The 18,166-nt window shown below is 38.7% G+C and overlaps 1 protein-coding gene across 2 annotated transcripts; it reads left to right on the top strand.

Moving 5' to 3' along the window:
- Positions 1 to 929: 929 nt before the first annotated feature.
- On the top strand, positions 930 to 14,192 carry LOC139716617 (uncharacterized). 2 transcript variants are annotated; one of them, XM_071628178.1, is made up of 10 exons: positions 930 to 1,003; positions 2,625 to 2,867; positions 4,937 to 4,969; positions 5,675 to 5,845; positions 7,120 to 7,218; positions 9,537 to 9,694; positions 10,522 to 10,636; positions 10,988 to 11,002; positions 12,456 to 12,609; positions 13,395 to 14,192. In XM_071628178.1, exons 1-10 carry the CDS (start codon positions 955 to 957, stop codon positions 13,846 to 13,848), a joined length of 1,491 nt encoding a protein of 496 aa, XP_071484279.1. In that variant the 5' UTR covers positions 930 to 954; the 3' UTR covers positions 13,849 to 14,192. The 2 variants fall into 2 exon arrangements, with proteins under 2 accessions (XP_071484279.1, XP_071484348.1); XM_071628247.1 differs by lacking the exon at positions 4,937 to 4,969.
- Positions 14,193 to 18,166: the final 3,974 nt, after the last annotated feature.

Raw genomic sequence — 18,166 nt, 5'->3', positions numbered from 1 at the left:
TATCCGACAAGTTCCTTCATGAAACGCCCCCCAGAAATGATAATTAAAATGCCAAGAATACTTTGATGAAAATATGTTAATGTCAATATTACTGGCGTCGTCATTATTACCCCCCCCCCCCTTTCCGATATCAGACAAGATCATGTGCATCGTCGATAGTTGCATTATTTTGATGGATTCTGTCTTATGCAAGTAGACTTGACACTCCTTTTGATCGTTAATGATGCTGCTTAAGGCCACCGCACACTACACGATCAGACTGGTCTTAAAGTCTTAAGCCAAGCTGGGTCTTAAGACCAGTCGTACGACCGGACACCGCACACTATACGACCCGACTGTATAAAGCGCTCGTAGTGCGCACTGCGTGCGCTTGCATTTTACTGCATTGTGAATGGCTGAAAGCCTACGACCAGTCGTAGAAATTCAACATGTCAAATCTCTACGACTGGCGCTAAGACCCAGTCGTACGACTGGAAACTGGCAAGACTGTGACGTCACACTTCTAGTCTTAAGGTCTTAAGACCGGTGAATCGGGGCAAAATCGTGAAGTGTGCGGCGGGCTTAAGTAACCACGTAGTAACAGTAACGACATCATTTCCCGCCATATCCATAAGTGAATCAATGAAACTGAATACCGTGACGATATTTAAAAAAATACGAGTGTGGCTTTTGCAAGACTATAGTGCCCTGTCGTGTCACCATCACGAGGAAAGGGCCAAGGAATTGATTAATGAGAATCTCAAAAGCTTACACCATCTGTACATATCACCACATTATAAAAAGTTTCTTTAGCGCATGGCATTTATGCTTGATGCAATAAGTAGGGCTTATTTCAGAGAGCTAATGCCCTCACTTTTACTCGTCTGTCCTCAACCCTTATCAGTGAACGGTCGCTGGTCGAGGTGGGGTTTCTGGTCAGATGACTGCAGTGTGACCTGCGGCCAGGGAGTCAAGATGAGGAAAAGAGAGTGTAACAACCCACCACAGGCAGGTTTAGGTCGAGGTAATTCTTGGATTATAATGGAACAATATACCCGCTATGAAGTGAATGATTCGTGTTTTCATTAACTGCCTCATTAACTACGTGAAATATGTTTTGCTTTGTTTGATTCTTTCTTCCAAAGTACTTTTTGGTGTTTACATTCATTTGATTTCAACAACAATTTCTTACGACGGTTCTTTGATATTGTACAATGCAAAAAGAGTGTAATTATCAATTTTTGCGCAATCTCGCACAATAAGCTCAATGTTATGAGCTCCAGTTAATGAGCATCTATTAATCTTTCAAATGTTGCAAGGTCAGTAACACTTACAAAAAAAAAAAATCCAACGACATAATCCTTATTGCCTATGACTGAAAAAAAAAAAACTCACCTTGTTTGCCTCATCGTCATGAATGATTACAGCAGGATCTTCCTTCATTTGTGACTGATGACTTGGCGTATCAGCGTTGAAAGAAAATTAACTCTAACTAAAGACAGGGACTCAATGGATGCAGAAATATTATAGAACACATCAATGAGCTTTGAGAAAAATTGGGCAGTCGGTTCAAATAATAAAAGTTTTGGGAATTTCGGTTAAATCCATGTGCCATCATCGTCGGGGAAGAAGTTAGTGATGTCACTGTAGATAGCGGAAGGATATTATATTTAAAAAAATAGTGGGAATTCTATGTTTGCTTGTGTTTGTTTTGTTAGTTGGTTAATTGTTTCTTTTTGTGTGTGTGTGCGTATTATGAAAGAGCACTGGACAGACCTTTTTTTTTTAAAAAGAAAGGGAAAGACCTGTGTCCAGAACAAGTTGATGCAATGAAAAACATGCACTCTTCATTAAAATGTAAAATTTGTTGTTATGGGAATTTAGCACTGCCTCAAGTGCAGTTTCATAGATAACGAAAGCCATTAACGACCAGAGCCGCTATTCTGTATTTTCTCTCTATTTTTTGACACCTACCCTATGTATGTGGAATATTGTTGCTACAATTTAACAAACACGCATATAAAACACTCATGTGCAGACACACGGGCTTGTGTGCATTTCTCATCTTTCGATGTACCACAAAGCCAAGGATTACATTCAAAGTTTTGTATACATTTAGGCAATGTAACTAACCAGATAATTATAAGGCTTCTGATATTTTCCATTATTCCACCATTGTCCCTCGGATAAGACATAAACTGGAAGTCCCGTGTATGAGAGTCACAACCATGCACGCAAACGATGCCCTTTTACCTCCCTGATTTCACTAACTTTATTCATCGCAAAGAGCAGGGCGCATAACCCGGTAAAGTGGTCCGCCCCAGGAATTGCATAGAAACTGTACCCCATCATGGAAGATCAGCTGTGATAGTGCAAGTGAATATTGGCTATGCAACCATCAAACTGATCAAACTGAAAACAAACAAACATTTTGTGACCATCTTGGTCATGAAAATGGGGATGAAATTTTACGTTCTTATGCACCTCGAGAACCGAACGATCAATTAAATTGCATCAATCATTGCAAACACAGTGTGAACCATAACCGAGATAGCAATAAGATAATTATGAAATCAGTTGACCATAAAAATACAGAGAAAATACTGCACGTCACCTTTGTGCTATCTTTTCTAATGACATTCAAGATTGCGAGGGCAAACGGAATGAAACGCGGTCGTGCAGGGTGGATATAGTCTGTCCCATTGACGGCAAGTGGACGGAATGGGGTCCGTTCAAATATTGTTCGAAGGAGTGCGGTGGGGGCAAAGGCTACCACAACCGAACGTGCATACCACCCCGAAATGGCGGGAAGCCGTGCAGAGGCATAACGGAAGAGTATGATGCCGCTTGTAATACGGAGCAATGCCCCGGCGCTACCCTACCACCAGGTGAGTGCTCAGAGATCTTGTCAGTAGGTGGTGATGCATGAAGGGATGTCTTTTGAATGTTCACTTCGTGACTTTCTTGGGAAACTGATCTTTTATGAAGTATCAAATGTATGGTTGATATAAGGGGTGATGTCAATCATTGTACATTCTGGAAAAATAGGTTCAACTTCGCTCCTTTACCAGTGCGCACTAAGAAACAGTTGTACGGGTGCAACTTCGCACCTTTCAGACCAGTGTCTCGATGGTAGCTCCCAGTGTGACACTGGCAAAGTTTCAAGTGAACTAATTTTTCTTGTAGAGATTGGGTATAGAGGGGTTGCAATGTCAAAATAATGCATGTAGGCCCTCCATTTTTTCCCTGAAACCCAGCTTGCGATTGTGTTTAGACAGTCTCAAAAGGTTATGTACAAGACCATGATAGTTGGGCCCTATTAGCCCCAATTGCGAAACATCACGGAAATTGCCATACCACAGTGCTCCGATTAACACCTATGTCCCATATAGCAAAAACAAACAAACAGACATTTTCATGGTCACCACCGTTCAGTGGATAAAATGAGGCAGAGGCCGAAAGGAGAATCCATGAAAATAATGATCATAGCAATAGTAGTGTTAGTGATAATGATAATGATAATGATAATGATATGAATGATGGGTATAGTAGTAATGATAATAATAATAATAATAATAATAATAATGATAATAACAATAACAATAACAATAATAATAATAATAGTAATAAGAGTGGCCTCTTGTGAAACGCTGAAGTCCATCAATGATTATGCTCATGGCGCTGTTTCATAACCAGTAAATTGTAAACTTCTAACAAAAACATCAAGGCAGTGTGAGAACACCCAGTGATATTCAATTACCATCTATTTACCAGATAAGATTTCACCGGAATGGGAAGGCTTTCCAGGAGGTTACTTCCTCGTAGGGTAAAAGTCCGGTAACTAGAATTTTTATGGGAGGGTTCAACTATATTTTGAATAGCAAACCTTTCTGTAAAAATATACACTCATTTCAGACACCACTCCTATAGGGGACGATCAGACTAGTTGGTATATTCTTTGTTATCTTCAATAGGTTGTTTTATGTATCGGCCAGGAATACGAGTCTCTCTCCTTCGTACCTATTTATGCTGAATTGTTCTAACCTGTTATCTTTACCAATTTCAGTTTTGTAATATTGTTACGTGATTTTCTTATGTACTGCATAAATTATATGAAAATCTAACATCCTAGCTGAAGAAAGAGGGGGTTTGAACAGGGAGGTGGGATCCCACCTCCCTGCATGGTTTCAAGACCCCTTTTCCCAGCTGTGTACGGCCAGGTTCGAGTCTGGGTCATATTAGCTCCCACTGAGATACTATTTCGCCGACTCGGTGGTTGAGTGTCTGTGGTTGAGTGTCAAGACTCAGCCAGTCACTCTGAGTCTAGACACTCGACCAGAAATGACGATGAAGCGGGGGTGGGAGGGGGGGGGGGGGGGAGGGGTCAACCTATCATGGTCATTTACATGTATTTTGATTTCTGCTCATTCGAAATATTTAACAACAACAACAACAACAACAAAAGAGAAACTCTTTTGTTGCATTTAGGCCTTTTGGAAGAAGTTTTCATCTTGAATTCTTTCATTTTGTTTTTGCTTTATTCAAGTGGATCCTGCTTGCCAGCGACCTCCTACCGTCGACCCCCTCCCAATCTTTAGTAACAACTTGGGTGTAACAGTCTCACGGCCTATCTTTTTTTTAAGCTTCTCTCTCCTGCCACTTCCCGACCTACCCAACGACTCGTATTTTACTATCTTACCTATCTCTTTTATTCATGTTTCCATGCGTGTGTGGATCATCAACTCGAGATCATTGAAATACATTGAACTGATATCTCTTGTATCCTTTAAAATTCACGTTTGGTGTCTTTCAGTCGTCTCATGATTGGGTATCTTCATACAGTACCATCAAAATCATGTATGCGCTGATCTTCAAACCTACAACGCCGTGACATGATTATTTCTTCACGTCTTTCTTGTGTTCTTCTTTCATAACAAATCATCCTTACTTCAAAAAGAATTGGCAAACTCTTTAAAGGAGCAGCTCCAAGGTACGTATTATACGCGATATTTCAGGAAAAGGTTGATAACAGATTCAGATTGCAGTGTTGTTGGAGTGGATAACAATGATCACTGAACGGAAAGTGATATAAATCGCATAACGTACAAAGGCAATGTCACTTTTTCAAATCTCTGAAGCTTGTCACACATACTTACTGTGGGCCTATTTATTATGTTATAGTTGATCAGACTGTATTGACTTGACTCATAACGGAGGTCCCCTTTTTAAACTACACAAAGGGCTTCTGTCCTTGGACAAGATGCTTTTATCCATGATGTCCCTCTATAAAGTCGTATATACATGTATAAAAATGTGTACCTGGTATGCTAATGGGGTAATAATAATGGCAGGACCATTTGAGTGGCTGTAGAGCTAGGCTACTCTGGATTAACACCTGGGGCCCGTTGCATAAAACTTACCGTTGAATTTCAATGGTAACTACCGTCAAAATTAGGCGTCACAGCTAATCAGCATCAAGGATTATAAAATTTACCGCTAATTTGAAGACTTACCGCTAGAAAGGAGCGGTAAGTCCAGCGGTAAGGGTTTTATGCAACAGGGCCCTGGAGATAATCACATTAAAAGTAGATTTAGATAGTTGTGTGTAACCTTCATTAAATGAACAAGAAAGTCAATGCATAGGAGCTATGCTGAACATTTCGTGTTCTTTTCTCCGGCGTTCTCGATCCATCAGTGAGCAACGAAAATTACGTGGAGGAGCCCGGATCCAAGGTACGAATGGACTGCACAGCAGGCATCGCCCTTATTCACGCTGAATACCCAGAAGCGCGCATTGAGTGGCGTCGAAACGGTCAACATGTGGCCATTGACGGGGCTCGCATTGCAGTAGATAGCGGGCGACTGGGTGAGCATTACTGCATCTTCACATAGCTGTTACACAATACGTATCCATCCCTCCATCAAGAGTAACGAGAGCATTTCATGAAATATATTACTAATTATATTTTATTTCATATCACCGACACGGGGGGGGGGGGGGGGGGAGGAGGGAGGAAGATGGCACGGCAGAGGAAATGCCATCCATAGTTGCTGGACAAACACGACGTGAAGGACACCTACCCTTTGCGTCGTTCTGGCAAGTGTAGGTCTATCTACACTCCGTTTAGGACCAATGTCACTGGAGGAGATTTCACCGGGACTCGTTTGACTCTAAAGACCAAGTAAAATAACTCGCGAATAAGGCGAATCAAGGTCGACGTCCGAACCTTTCCATACAAGGTGACAGAGACAATTTAAGTGCCCATCTCACTGGAGAAGACTTTGCCGCGACTCGTGCGAATCTGAAGACCGAGAAATGACTTGCCCTCTCACCAAGAAGGCAACTCTGGGGCGACGTCCGAGACGTCTTCATACAAGGTGTCTACTTAATCGACCGGACGTCTCCGAGACCATGCAGCTGGAGACTTGAAAAGGTCTCTGAGAAAATAGAACATGTTCAATTCTCTCGTGACTCCCCAGAGACCAGGCTAGACTCCAAGAGACGTCGCGGACTGGTATCGCGGAGCTACACTCCGCGACCAGCGAGACTCGAGTTGCCACCACGTCACCATCTAGTCTCCCAAGCAATGAGATCCCCACTGGACTTGGCGGCTTCAAACGCCGCAGAATGTCACAAGGTCACATTCAGGATTCATGGATTACATGAATTTGTGTGAATTCAAAGAAGGACAACCCGTCGAGAACACTCTGCTGTGAATGACATATTGCTCTTTGTGAGGGCGCTGTGGTTAGTGGATAAGACTCCCGACTCCCAATTGGAGGACTCGAGTTCGATTCCCGCCCAGTGCTATACAGTTTGTACGTTCTTGGACAAGATGTTTTTACCCACCATGTCCCTCTCCACCCAAGTGTATAAATGGGTACCTGATTACGCTAGGGTAATAATAATGGCAGGGTACTCTGGTAGAGCAGTGACAACACTGAAGAGGCTACCCTGGATAAAGAAGACATTATTGTTAGTATCATTATGTTATACTGTTTTCCTCATTTTTTTCCAGAATGAAGTATATTGGTATATCAATAATGTTTGCAATTTCCTTCGCAAGTATCATTTGTCATTCACACAACTCGTTATTCGTTATTCCCATGTCTAATGTATGATCTTGAAACATGTCGCAGTGTTTGAAGCCGTGAAGTCCAGCGATAACGGCGTCTACACGTGCCAGGCCGAAACAGGGGGTATAACAGGTGTTGTTCTCGCTGTATTTAGTCTAGCAGGTATGTGCTCACTTCGATGATTCACATTTACTATAAAAGCATGTACATGAACAGGCCCGTAACTAGGATTCTTATGGAGGATTTAAAATGGGAAATAAGGAAGTAAAGCGACCAAAAGGGTTTTAGAGGGGCGTGGTCGTGTGCAGGAACATTTTTTTTTTTGGGGGGGGGGGGAGGAGGGGGGGGGGGGGCAATGATATATTCAATCTTTTTGGAAAACGAGGAAACGTAGCAACAGAGCAGCATCGACCGAGCAGGGAAAGCGTTTGAGAGAAGATAGTCCCCCTCCCCTACAAGGGAGCTTTTGTATTATAAGAATTGAAATTTAGCGACCCGGGGCCCGTTTCATAAAACTTGTCATCAGTGATAAGTTGTCATAGATGTGACAAGCTACTGAAATCTTTGCATCTGATTGGCTGAGAGCAAATTTGTCATAGAAAATGTGGCAGTTGTCACTGATGACAAGATTTGTGAAACGGGCCCCTGATGCACACTTTTGGAGGCTTTTTTTGTGTGTGAAAATTTTGAATAAAAAAGTGAGACGATCGATACTTTGGTTACATCTTAAAATTGCAAAAGCGAAACAAACAAGTATAGTGCGTGATTTACAATATATATAGATATATATATATATATATATATATATATATATATATATAGGCCTCTAATCGTTATGAATTTTGTTCAAGCAGATCCTGCTCGCCGGCGGCGGTTGGGGGGGGGGGGGGGGGGGGGGGGGTCGTTCGCACACCCTGCACACCCTAATTACGGACCTGATGTAAATTATAGTACTTCACCCTTTGAAATTTGTATTGCCGGGATCGATCATGTTTACGAAAACATGCCCGATTCTGAAACGATTCTTTATCCCTTTATTCACCTTCCGCTCCCCGGCAACTAATGAAGAGAGCGGTTTTAGGACTAACCTGTTTCGCCCATTGACTAGTCAGCAAAGTTTTTTGCTACCTCCTGACTGGATGTCGCCGTTTATTTTGGCCAATGTTTTAGTATTTCACATTTCAGCACATTACCGCGTAATGAAAATACATGTATCACATAGATTACCTATGTACGATGCTTTCAAGAATACTGGAATACAAGCTCAAACATTATATTCCACGCTTATTTTACCCTAGCTGAATTACGGTGTACTTGAGTGGGGGAATTGTGCATAATCACACATTGAGAAAATTTTCAAAATACAAAAAACAAACAAACAAACAAACAAAAAACCGGGCTATTCGTTCTGTCAACCTTGCTGGTTTTTGTTCTCACACGAATTAGATTTTCTTCTTTGAAAACAGACTCCTTTAGTTTGCTGATTTGTTTTTATACAACTTAGGCACATTTATGTATCAGTTATCAGCAACAGACCTGCCTGACGTATTTATGCATATACATGTAATTAAGAAAAAAAATTATGCGGTTCATGCCCTCCCCACAAGACGAAGAGATTCATTTCATCTTCCACGTACTCGCATGCTCTAGTTATTAAAAAAAAAATGTTGTCACGGTACCCAAATTCCTGGAATGATCTTCCCGTAGATTACTCAAATGTTCTTCTCTGTTCATTTCCAAACAAAATCTCAAATTAATGCTACGTAGTGATTATAACTTGCCTGATCAGAAGCATTCGACCTGTTATTTTACATTATGCTCATGTAATGCATGGCGGATCAATTTGATACTGTACGCTTGCTTTACCTCTAGTTTCAGCGTTTATGCACTCATATTATAATCATTACTTTGAATTCGTTTTGAACTTGATGGTAGATGTATGCTCGTATACTTGTGTATTTATAATCTGCAGTGTTTTTTCTCTCAGTTCTTATTCTTTTCTTTTGTTTTTCCCTTTTCTTTCTCTTTTCTTTAACTTCTTCTGCCCTTTGTACCTTGCTATTTTAGCTTTCATATAGTTTTGTCATTTCTTTATGTCCTTTTATCTCCATTGCAAAATGTATTTACATTGGTATTTTTTCATATTTTTTTTCACGTCCTTCATATTTCACATGTTATTGAGAACTGTCTTTTATGTATATAAATATGTTGGCACACTTTCTAATCTTGATTCACTTTATATCATATTTTGTATGTTTGTATTTTTTTTTTTTTTGCTACGATGTATAACATAGATGTCAAGTGAAATATGAAAATAAACGTGCTGGAACTGTTCACTGTGTCTCGAGTGTAAGACCGGTGCACTTTCAGTCATTCGATTCAGTGCTTAAGGAGCGATGAGTTTTCGATACCTTACATAAAAAAGGAACGAATTTCTTGTGTTGCAAACATTTTACGTCACATTTCCTGTTTGACTCTAGTGCCACCCGAGGCACCCGACACGCAAGCTTACGAGGCAGAAGGACTGGAGATACCTTGTCACGGTGAGCAGTTGGGACTACTGTTTGATGGATTCGTCACACAGTGGTACAAAGGAGACAGGTTGATCAAGAGCTATGAGGACGTTGAACCAGAAGAGGTATGGCCTAATGAATGTACATGTTGATAAATGCAATCAACAACAGGCACAGGGCTTGACGCTCATCTGATTTGTGAATGATTTTAGCTTGATGCAACAAACTGCGTTTAGTGTTCCTTGAACGTATGCTATTAGCTAATAGTTACCTCTTCAAGGACGCTACAAAAGCATACCATCATATATATATATATATATATATATCTGCAAAGGCATCAACACACCGCGCATAAAGCCTACAAGTTGTTGTACATAATATGGACAGAGAGAAATGCGTTTGGTTCCTCGGGAGCCCTGGGAAAGTCTCCATGGAGACCAATGATTAATGCGCTGTCTGAATTAATGTGGATTGTGTGCCTTGGAATGACCCAATTACGTTTGGTTAAACTGTTATCATTCATTTTGATGGCAATAATGAAAATGATCACATTAGCTAATTTGAGTCTATCAATGGCTCGAGTAATCTGAAGCAGAGTGGTTGATCTGGAACAAAAGTGATTATTTTCAAAGTGTTTGATTTGTTTTATTTAGCTCTACTTTTAACAAAAATACCTACTTTGGATGACTATCTAAGAATTTGATATCTCGAGCAAAGTCATCTCAGATTTGTTAGTTTCCACTTCCATAGCAAGGTAGTTTTGTAATTATGTTGCGATTGTTTTGGCGTCCGTTATGGTTAATGACCAGATTGGAAACTCTACAACTCTTGGACAACTAATGTACGAGCAAGAAAACAGCACGTCAACCACTTCAAACATTTTTGAAGCACTTAACAGATTGTAACGTGCAGCCTTATCCGGCAATTCAGATTGTATCATCCCGATTGACAGGTCAACGTAGAGCACTTCAAAAATATCGACAAGCGCTATGAGGGTGTTTACAAGTGCATCGTAATTCACCAAGCTTCGCAGAGGCGCTGGGTAACAAACATTGCACAGGTTGAAGGTAAGTGTTAACTCTTAATGTGACTGTACTTGTAAAGAAATATCGAAAGATCATTTGAACTGCAACAATCTTTTTCCGCATTAAGTCCACAGCATTTTTGTGTAGTTAAAATTCAACCTTAACTTCAAACATAAGACAGGCGAGTTTTTAGATGTGTATCGATGTGAGGCCTCTTTATCTTTGCCAATGATTATTATGCACAAGAGTACAAACTTTATAAGATACGGCATGACTATACACAGAAGCTTGAAATGATAGTTACCGCGTCGGCGGGCTTACTAAGTTTGTCCATCTAAACTATGATTCAGCTGATTTGTCTTATTAACCAATTTCTTCCGTTTTATTCCACAGTCTTACCAGAACGAGGTGAGTACAAAGTGCTTGTGCGTGATGTTCACTTTTTGATGAGAACTACACTCAGCAAAAAAAGAAAGTAAACGCTTTTTCAAGTTTAGATTTCTCATCGAATATTTGGCTGAAAGCTAATGTATCATATATCATATTGAAGGTAATTTAATTGGCTATCAACCTGGTAGGTCATCAAAAAGGGAAACTTTACACATGAGTGAACACCATCGTTTTTCTCTTCCAAGGCACAAAAGCAAAAATTGCAAAACTGAACAAGTTGTCATTCATGAGTATGTGCTCTTCCATGGAACAATGAGAACAAACAACAAATTTCACAAAAAGAAACATGAATTAAGTTGCAAAAATAAAGCTTTGATCTCTCTGATATCTCTAAAGCCCAAAAGATCAATGAAGGCTAAAAACAATGGAGGAAAATAAAGCATCTTATGTCAAATCTAAATTCAAGTGAAATAAAAGAAGTAAAAATCAACAAAAATGGTAGAAATTTGAGGGTATTTTTTTTCTAATTAAGAAATTGTAAGGAATGTTTGGTTCTTGAAATTGTCAAATGGACTCTTAAATCACTAGATTAAAAGAAGTAGATGAAGAAGTTCTGCTCATTTAATCATCTTTATTCTTATCTAGTTTATTCCGTATGTCATTTGAAGTTTGACTTGACAGAAAATTTTTTTCCCCTTTAGTTTCCCACTTGATGTTTCTTAGAGGTTATAAAGAGATAAAGAGAACATAAACTTATTTTTCCTATTTCTTTCATGTCTCTCATTGTGTTAAACTGGTCTTTTGTTGTCAATGTTATCGTAAAGGGCATTTGCAAATGAAAGAGAACATGTCAATTTTTTTCAATTTTTAATTTTGTGCCTTGGAGGACAAAAGTGAATCTGCTCACTCATGCGTAAAGTTCTCTATTTAATTAACCTTTTAACTTAATAGCCAATTAAATAATCTTTAACATGGTATATAATACATTGATTTTTATAAAAATCTTCTATGAAAAATATGACTTCGAAAAAGTGTTTACTTTCTTTTTTTGCTGAGTGTATAAAGAGTACTGGAAAGAAGTAGTCGATATCAGAGTATTATTGTGAATATGATGTCCATATGCACAGTGATGGTGATGATAATGCTAAGTTACTGTAATTTATTATACTTAATTGTGTATCGTTGCTATCGTAAATATGATGACACTATGCGGTAACGTTTACCCTCAAGTGAATATATACATAACCAAAATACTTACAGTACATGCATACGACCTCTTCAAATGGACAAACGTATATCATTTCGCATCAACCGTAGTGTTCTGTCGTATAAGGATTACCTGCGAACAATCATAACATTCTATAATCAACTAAGGCCTTCTTATGTAGTTTACTAGACGAATACAGGAATCCACCTCACTAGCACTTTTATATCTCCTATTTGCAACGAATCACGCCCCGGTCTGTTTAAGCCATGCACCAACGGCTGATGACGATGGTGAAGTCCAAAATTCCTTTGTCTTTGCCGATGCTGAAACTGAACCAGAAGAACACCCTAATTGTAGCTGGAGGTGTCGGAGGAGGTTTGGTAGTTGTTCTTCTCCTGTGCTGCGTTTGTGTGTGTTGGTGGGTATAATTATGCATGTCATTAATGATATTAGGGATCCCTTTGAAAGCAACTGACCAGCGCCAGAATTTGCAGATCAACTAGTGCTTCTAAATAAGTTTTGGTATTATCAAAGCGCATGTTATATCAACTACTCAAAACAATGCTATAGCAGAGAGAAGCGCAGTAAAATGGTTTGTTCTTTCCCCGCTCCATTAATGGCCATAAGCGACGAAAATTGTCATCGTTGAAATCATAACTTGTCTGTTCCACAAGTAATCGATAGGCGGACACCGTAATCGTGTAATCTTTGTCACATGTGTAAGTTCCCTGCCGGAGACACCAATATATGCAGGGGGCACTACTAGTATTTGTTACCGCTACTTGTTCACGAAATAGGGGCAAATATCTATGGTCTGGTGCCACATTCAACAAGGCCGGAGGCCGGAGGCTGGATGACATATTATGTAGGGGTATCAATTTCATCTTCTAGTGTGTAGATCTAGATCCTGAAATCTGTAGTGCATTCTCATTGGTAAATTTTGGATTTACTCTTACACGTAGGCCTACCTTTAATTAGTACTACCAAGGAGGTATAGGCCTACTCTCCCCTAATACCTCCGTGGTACTACTAACTTTTTGTTGACCGGTCTGTTCACGAGCGGCCAACCAAAATAATTTATGTGTGCGTGTATGCGGGCGCGCTGGCGCGGGTGTGTATGTATAGTGATCTTTGCGCATTATCCAGACGAACGACATAATGAACAATCCACTGAAGATATTATAAATTTGTTTGCATTTATAGCTGCTTTGAAAATGAAGATGACGAGAAAGAGCGATACACGGACAAAGAGGCAAACAGACCTTCAGCTAGCGGCCGGACACAATCCTCTGTCAAATCTGGAGGATATCCAGGTTATGGGAAGCAACGACCTGTTCCCAGTTCACTCCAGCCTCTCTCTGGGTCAAATCCACGTAAACATCCACTCCAACCTGTCACACGTCCTCCCCCAAGGCCGGCTGGTAGTGCACAACCGTCCATTAAATCCGCAAAGATGCCACCTCCTGGGATACAACATCCGATTAAAGGTCTTGGAGATGTGCAGCTCAAGGACTCCAGGAAAAAGAATGCCCCATCTCGCAAACCTCCTATGACCGTTCCGACAAAAGGCGGGAAGAAATCCTCAAGTCCAAAGAAAGACAGCCGCCAACCGAAGACAAAGACCAGCTCGAAGAAGCAGAAAGCAACGCGAAAGTGATGGGTTAAGATCATATATACTTAATCATCACGTACTACGATCTTGAGATGTGATTTTGGTAACATTTATGTTCAAGAGAGATAGGTTGATAGTCTCGCGCCGCGCGCAATCTGGTGGCTGACAGTTTGTTACCCATAGGATCTTACAGTGTAATTCATTCAGTCCAACGACGGGTATTTGTTCATTTCGGAACGGAGATAAAACAAATCTTGATAAATTCCAAGATCGACTGAAGCACTGAAGTTATCAGAATTTGATATTGAACTCCAAATTTTGGAGTGAGGTAATGGCCGTTTCTTTGTTCCTATATTGGGTCTCTTTCAAATATCATATCCTCGGTAGTCTCGTATCACCCGGCGCCTTTCTCAGACTGTTTGCATTTCTTATAGTAGATGATATCCGTTCATCTAACTCAGCAGTTTACTTCCCGATCACCTGTAAATTTGCAGCGATTGATAAGTCACAGTCTGGAAGACCGATCTCCATTTAGTGTGTGTTCACTAAACTTTAATTATTTTTCACCTTTTTAACCTTCTTCATAATAGGGCGTTAAAGGTCCAAAATTCTGAGACCATCATAATGGTCTCAGAATTTCCTTGCAAAATATCGAAAATGTTTACCAAGAAACTTGTTTGGCCGACGTGATTTGCAAGGAAAACATGGTTCTTTTATTTCTAGCATTTTCAGCTTAAAAGTGTAAAATAATGTAAGTCGGTGTTCCTGACTAGAATTCCGGAAAAGTCCTTCCCCTTTTAGTAGTGAGTCTATATAGGTAGAACCTTACGTGATGATCGATAATGCCCCAGCAATCTTATTTTCCAACAACCAGAATGCGATACACTCTTTCACGGATCATCGATGGATAGGCCATACTGCCTTGGCGATTTGTCGATTATCGATAATCTACTACATGTAAGTACAACACGTACCGTAACAACCACGATCGGATATTATGTTCTCATATAGCAAAACTGTTGGCCTACCTTTTTGGCTTATATTTCGCATTTGTTGTTGTCCGACTGAAGTCGTGTAACATTGTTGTCCGACTGAAATCGAGTAATTGTTGTCACAACGTCATTTCACACATTTCTTTTGCACGATATCTGTCCATCTTTGAGCAAATATCGACAGTTTCTGAAGGCATATGGAACCTATGTTTTACCTTGAAAGACAATCGATATAGTTAGTTTAGAATTCACAGCAGAGGCTAGCACGCCAAGACATGCACGTCCGCTCACGAGTGCAAATTTGACGTGATCAGAGTACCAAGAGCACGTTTCAGCCATTTCTGCGCAGGCGCAGTGGAAGTTGGAAGCGTTGCTCTTCTTTTCTTTTCTTTTTTTTTTTTCGCGCAAAGCGTAATTTCCTTTCATTCGTAGACTTAACAGTATTCAGTCCATCTCAACACGTAATGACCGCACGAGTATGCGTAAAACGATCGAAAATACGTTAAAATGTAGGAGCACTAAATGCACGGACCGACATGAATTGTTTTGTGTTCTCTTTTTAAATTGCCTTGTGATTCCGTGCGCATTTCGGCCCGTGGCGAACATCTTGAACGCAAAGGACTCATTCAATGTCAATTCGAGATGTAAATGAAGTGTAAATTTTCAATCTAACAAAAAGAATTTGATGGTGAAGATGACCACTACAAGGGGCAATGTCTTTATTTGAATGTGTTAATTATCATACTACTCAGAGTACTCAAATTTCGCCATAACACACTTTTTTTTTTCATGTTATGTATCTTATAAACTGCTTGAAGAATGGCCCTGACTTTTTTGTCGCCTTTCAGCCAAGACAGGATGAATCATTCAAATAAAAACAAAATAAATTATGCAAGATGTCCATTCAATTCAATTGCATTTTTATTTCCATCCAACGATGAGCAAAACAAAATACAAAGCATGTACTACACAACCATATTGTTTAATCAATTTGAGAGAAAAAAATGTAGACTATTTGATAAGATATATGATATCATAATATGTAGACCCTACAATGTTTATATTAAGTAGAATAAGTAAGAACACCAATGCGTACTTTGAAGGCTGACAGAAAAGTAAGTATGGAAAAGAATGGTCCACTAAAAAGCAAGGCTTGTAGTATGTAGATCACTAAAAACATGTAATTATACATCAATATTAACAGCAATTCTTCTACAATACCATCAAAACAAAGATGCAAATTCAGATTAATCTATGTTCAACCTGCAGGCACTAAGTAGTGACATGTGGGAGAAAACAGATGATAAATCAATACATGCAGGTTGTAATGATCGTTAATACGTATTTGAACGTTTTATCGAAACTCATGATTTTCATGCGATATCATATCACATTCTTGGGAGACAGATAACAAGCTATCAATTACAGGATCGTGATCTCATCATACATATAGTTCTATGGAAAAAGGTTCAAATATATTATGAATTATTTTGTCTTACATCTATGAGTTGCTACGTTTTGATATTGCATTGTAGTTGTAAAAGCTGAGTAATAAAATCAATTATTTACCTATTTTATTTCTTGTCTGCTTTTCAGTGCAAGTATATCATACATTGTTGAAATATAAAATTGTTGGTGTGTTTATGTTATTTACATGGCACTAATTATATAGGAATATTAATTCTCTCTCGGGTGTTTCTTTTTCCAATGGAATTCCTTGCTATGTAGACGAGGAAATTAGTCCTGTTTGCTCTCTATTCTATATTGAATATACTAGCATGATTTGAGCTGATACAGTCGAGAACTTGTCTGTCATGCACAGTATAAGAAAAAATAAAAGGGCTCGAGGCACATTAAAGACAAGTGGGTCAATCGTATGTGTTATCATGCCTATCATATCTGATGCAGAAAAAAAAAACCTACCTTGTCTCTCGGATAGACTATAATTCCGTAGTTCAAATATGGTAAAATTATAGTTGAATATACATGTAATATTAAACATGTTTTGATCATGAAAAATGCTTTCATTCATAGATAACCAATGTATTTTTTTAATTCAGTTTATTCAAATAACAAGATGAGTGCTCCAATCTAAATTAACATAAATGACCCCCTCAAAAAACAAAGACAAAAACAAAAACAAAAACAAAAACAAAAACAAAAACACGATTGTTGTGAATGTGCATGATTATTGGGTGTTTGATTACACACAATTTGACCTCTGAAGAATTACTGGATAACATACAATGAGTTTTTTTTTAGATACAAAGATAGTTCATTGGCTCGAATCCGATTGTTTAAAGAAAATAATTCATTATTGACATTATCAAGAAGTATTCTAAATCGTTGTTAGATAGCAAAACGGTCATCTGCGAATAAAACTAAAAGTCCAAAGTTGGATGAGTGTGTTATATCATTAATTTAACCCCCCCCAAAAAAAAATAATAATAATAATAACAAATAAAATGAAAAGGCTGAGTTCCAGTAAGGATCCGTATTAGCCATTTTGACAGTTTATAGTGCCAGTACATATTGACAAAATAAAAATATCTAAGAATAAATCATATGCGGAGTAACATCTTTCACTAAATTATTCGAAATATCCAAACCAAGACTACCGTACTTTTATTCTTAAGTTGTTTTATTATATCCAATACTTCTTGCTCATTTGTGTGGGTCAAAAATAAAGATTCAGGGATGGGATCATGCAAAAAAAAAGTATTTTATGTACGTATAAATATATATACACATATATATACTGTATGTATTATATATAATATATATATGGCATGGCTTCGGATGGGGCGCATTTTCTATCGCCATATCAGGAGGTATATTCACAAACTAATTATTGAATTTCTCTGCTATAACTTGACTATCTCTTTCCATTCCACCCATGTTCATTTTTATAATACTCTTATAATTTCCTGTATTAAAGATATTGTTGTAACTCTCAATTGCTTACTAAACTAAAATAATTATTCTCTTTTTATGAGGCAAAATATTGTCATAACATAAGAAAGCTAATTAAAATCACTGGGAACCTTCTTATACTTAAAAATAACGTATTTTTCTTATTTACCCTTTTCAACAAAGACTTTTTTAAAACCATGGTTGCTTTGAGACTTTAATGATTATTTGATGTCTTCAAATGACTGATTCATTATAAAAGGTATGAATCAAAACCCAAAACAACCCCCCCCCCCAAAAAAAAAAAAAAACCACCTCGAAATAAATTAATACGTCATCTTCATTAAAAACACTACTGCAATCCGCAGACGCTAATTTCGCATTTTTTTAGGGGGGGGGGGATGGATGGACGTATCAACATGATTTTCAGAGACCAAGAGGATTTCCCCACTTTAAGTATT

The sequence above is a fragment of the Diadema antillarum genome, unplaced genomic scaffold (assembly GCF_040938485.1).
Source record: "Diadema antillarum isolate AM-2024a unplaced genomic scaffold, OU_Dant_1.0 scf00000001, whole genome shotgun sequence".
Classification (NCBI taxonomy): Eukaryota; Metazoa; Echinodermata; class Echinoidea; order Diadematoida; family Diadematidae; genus Diadema; species Diadema antillarum.
The sequence above is the reverse complement of the archived record's forward strand: the minus strand, read 5'-3'. Positions and strand labels throughout refer to the sequence as shown.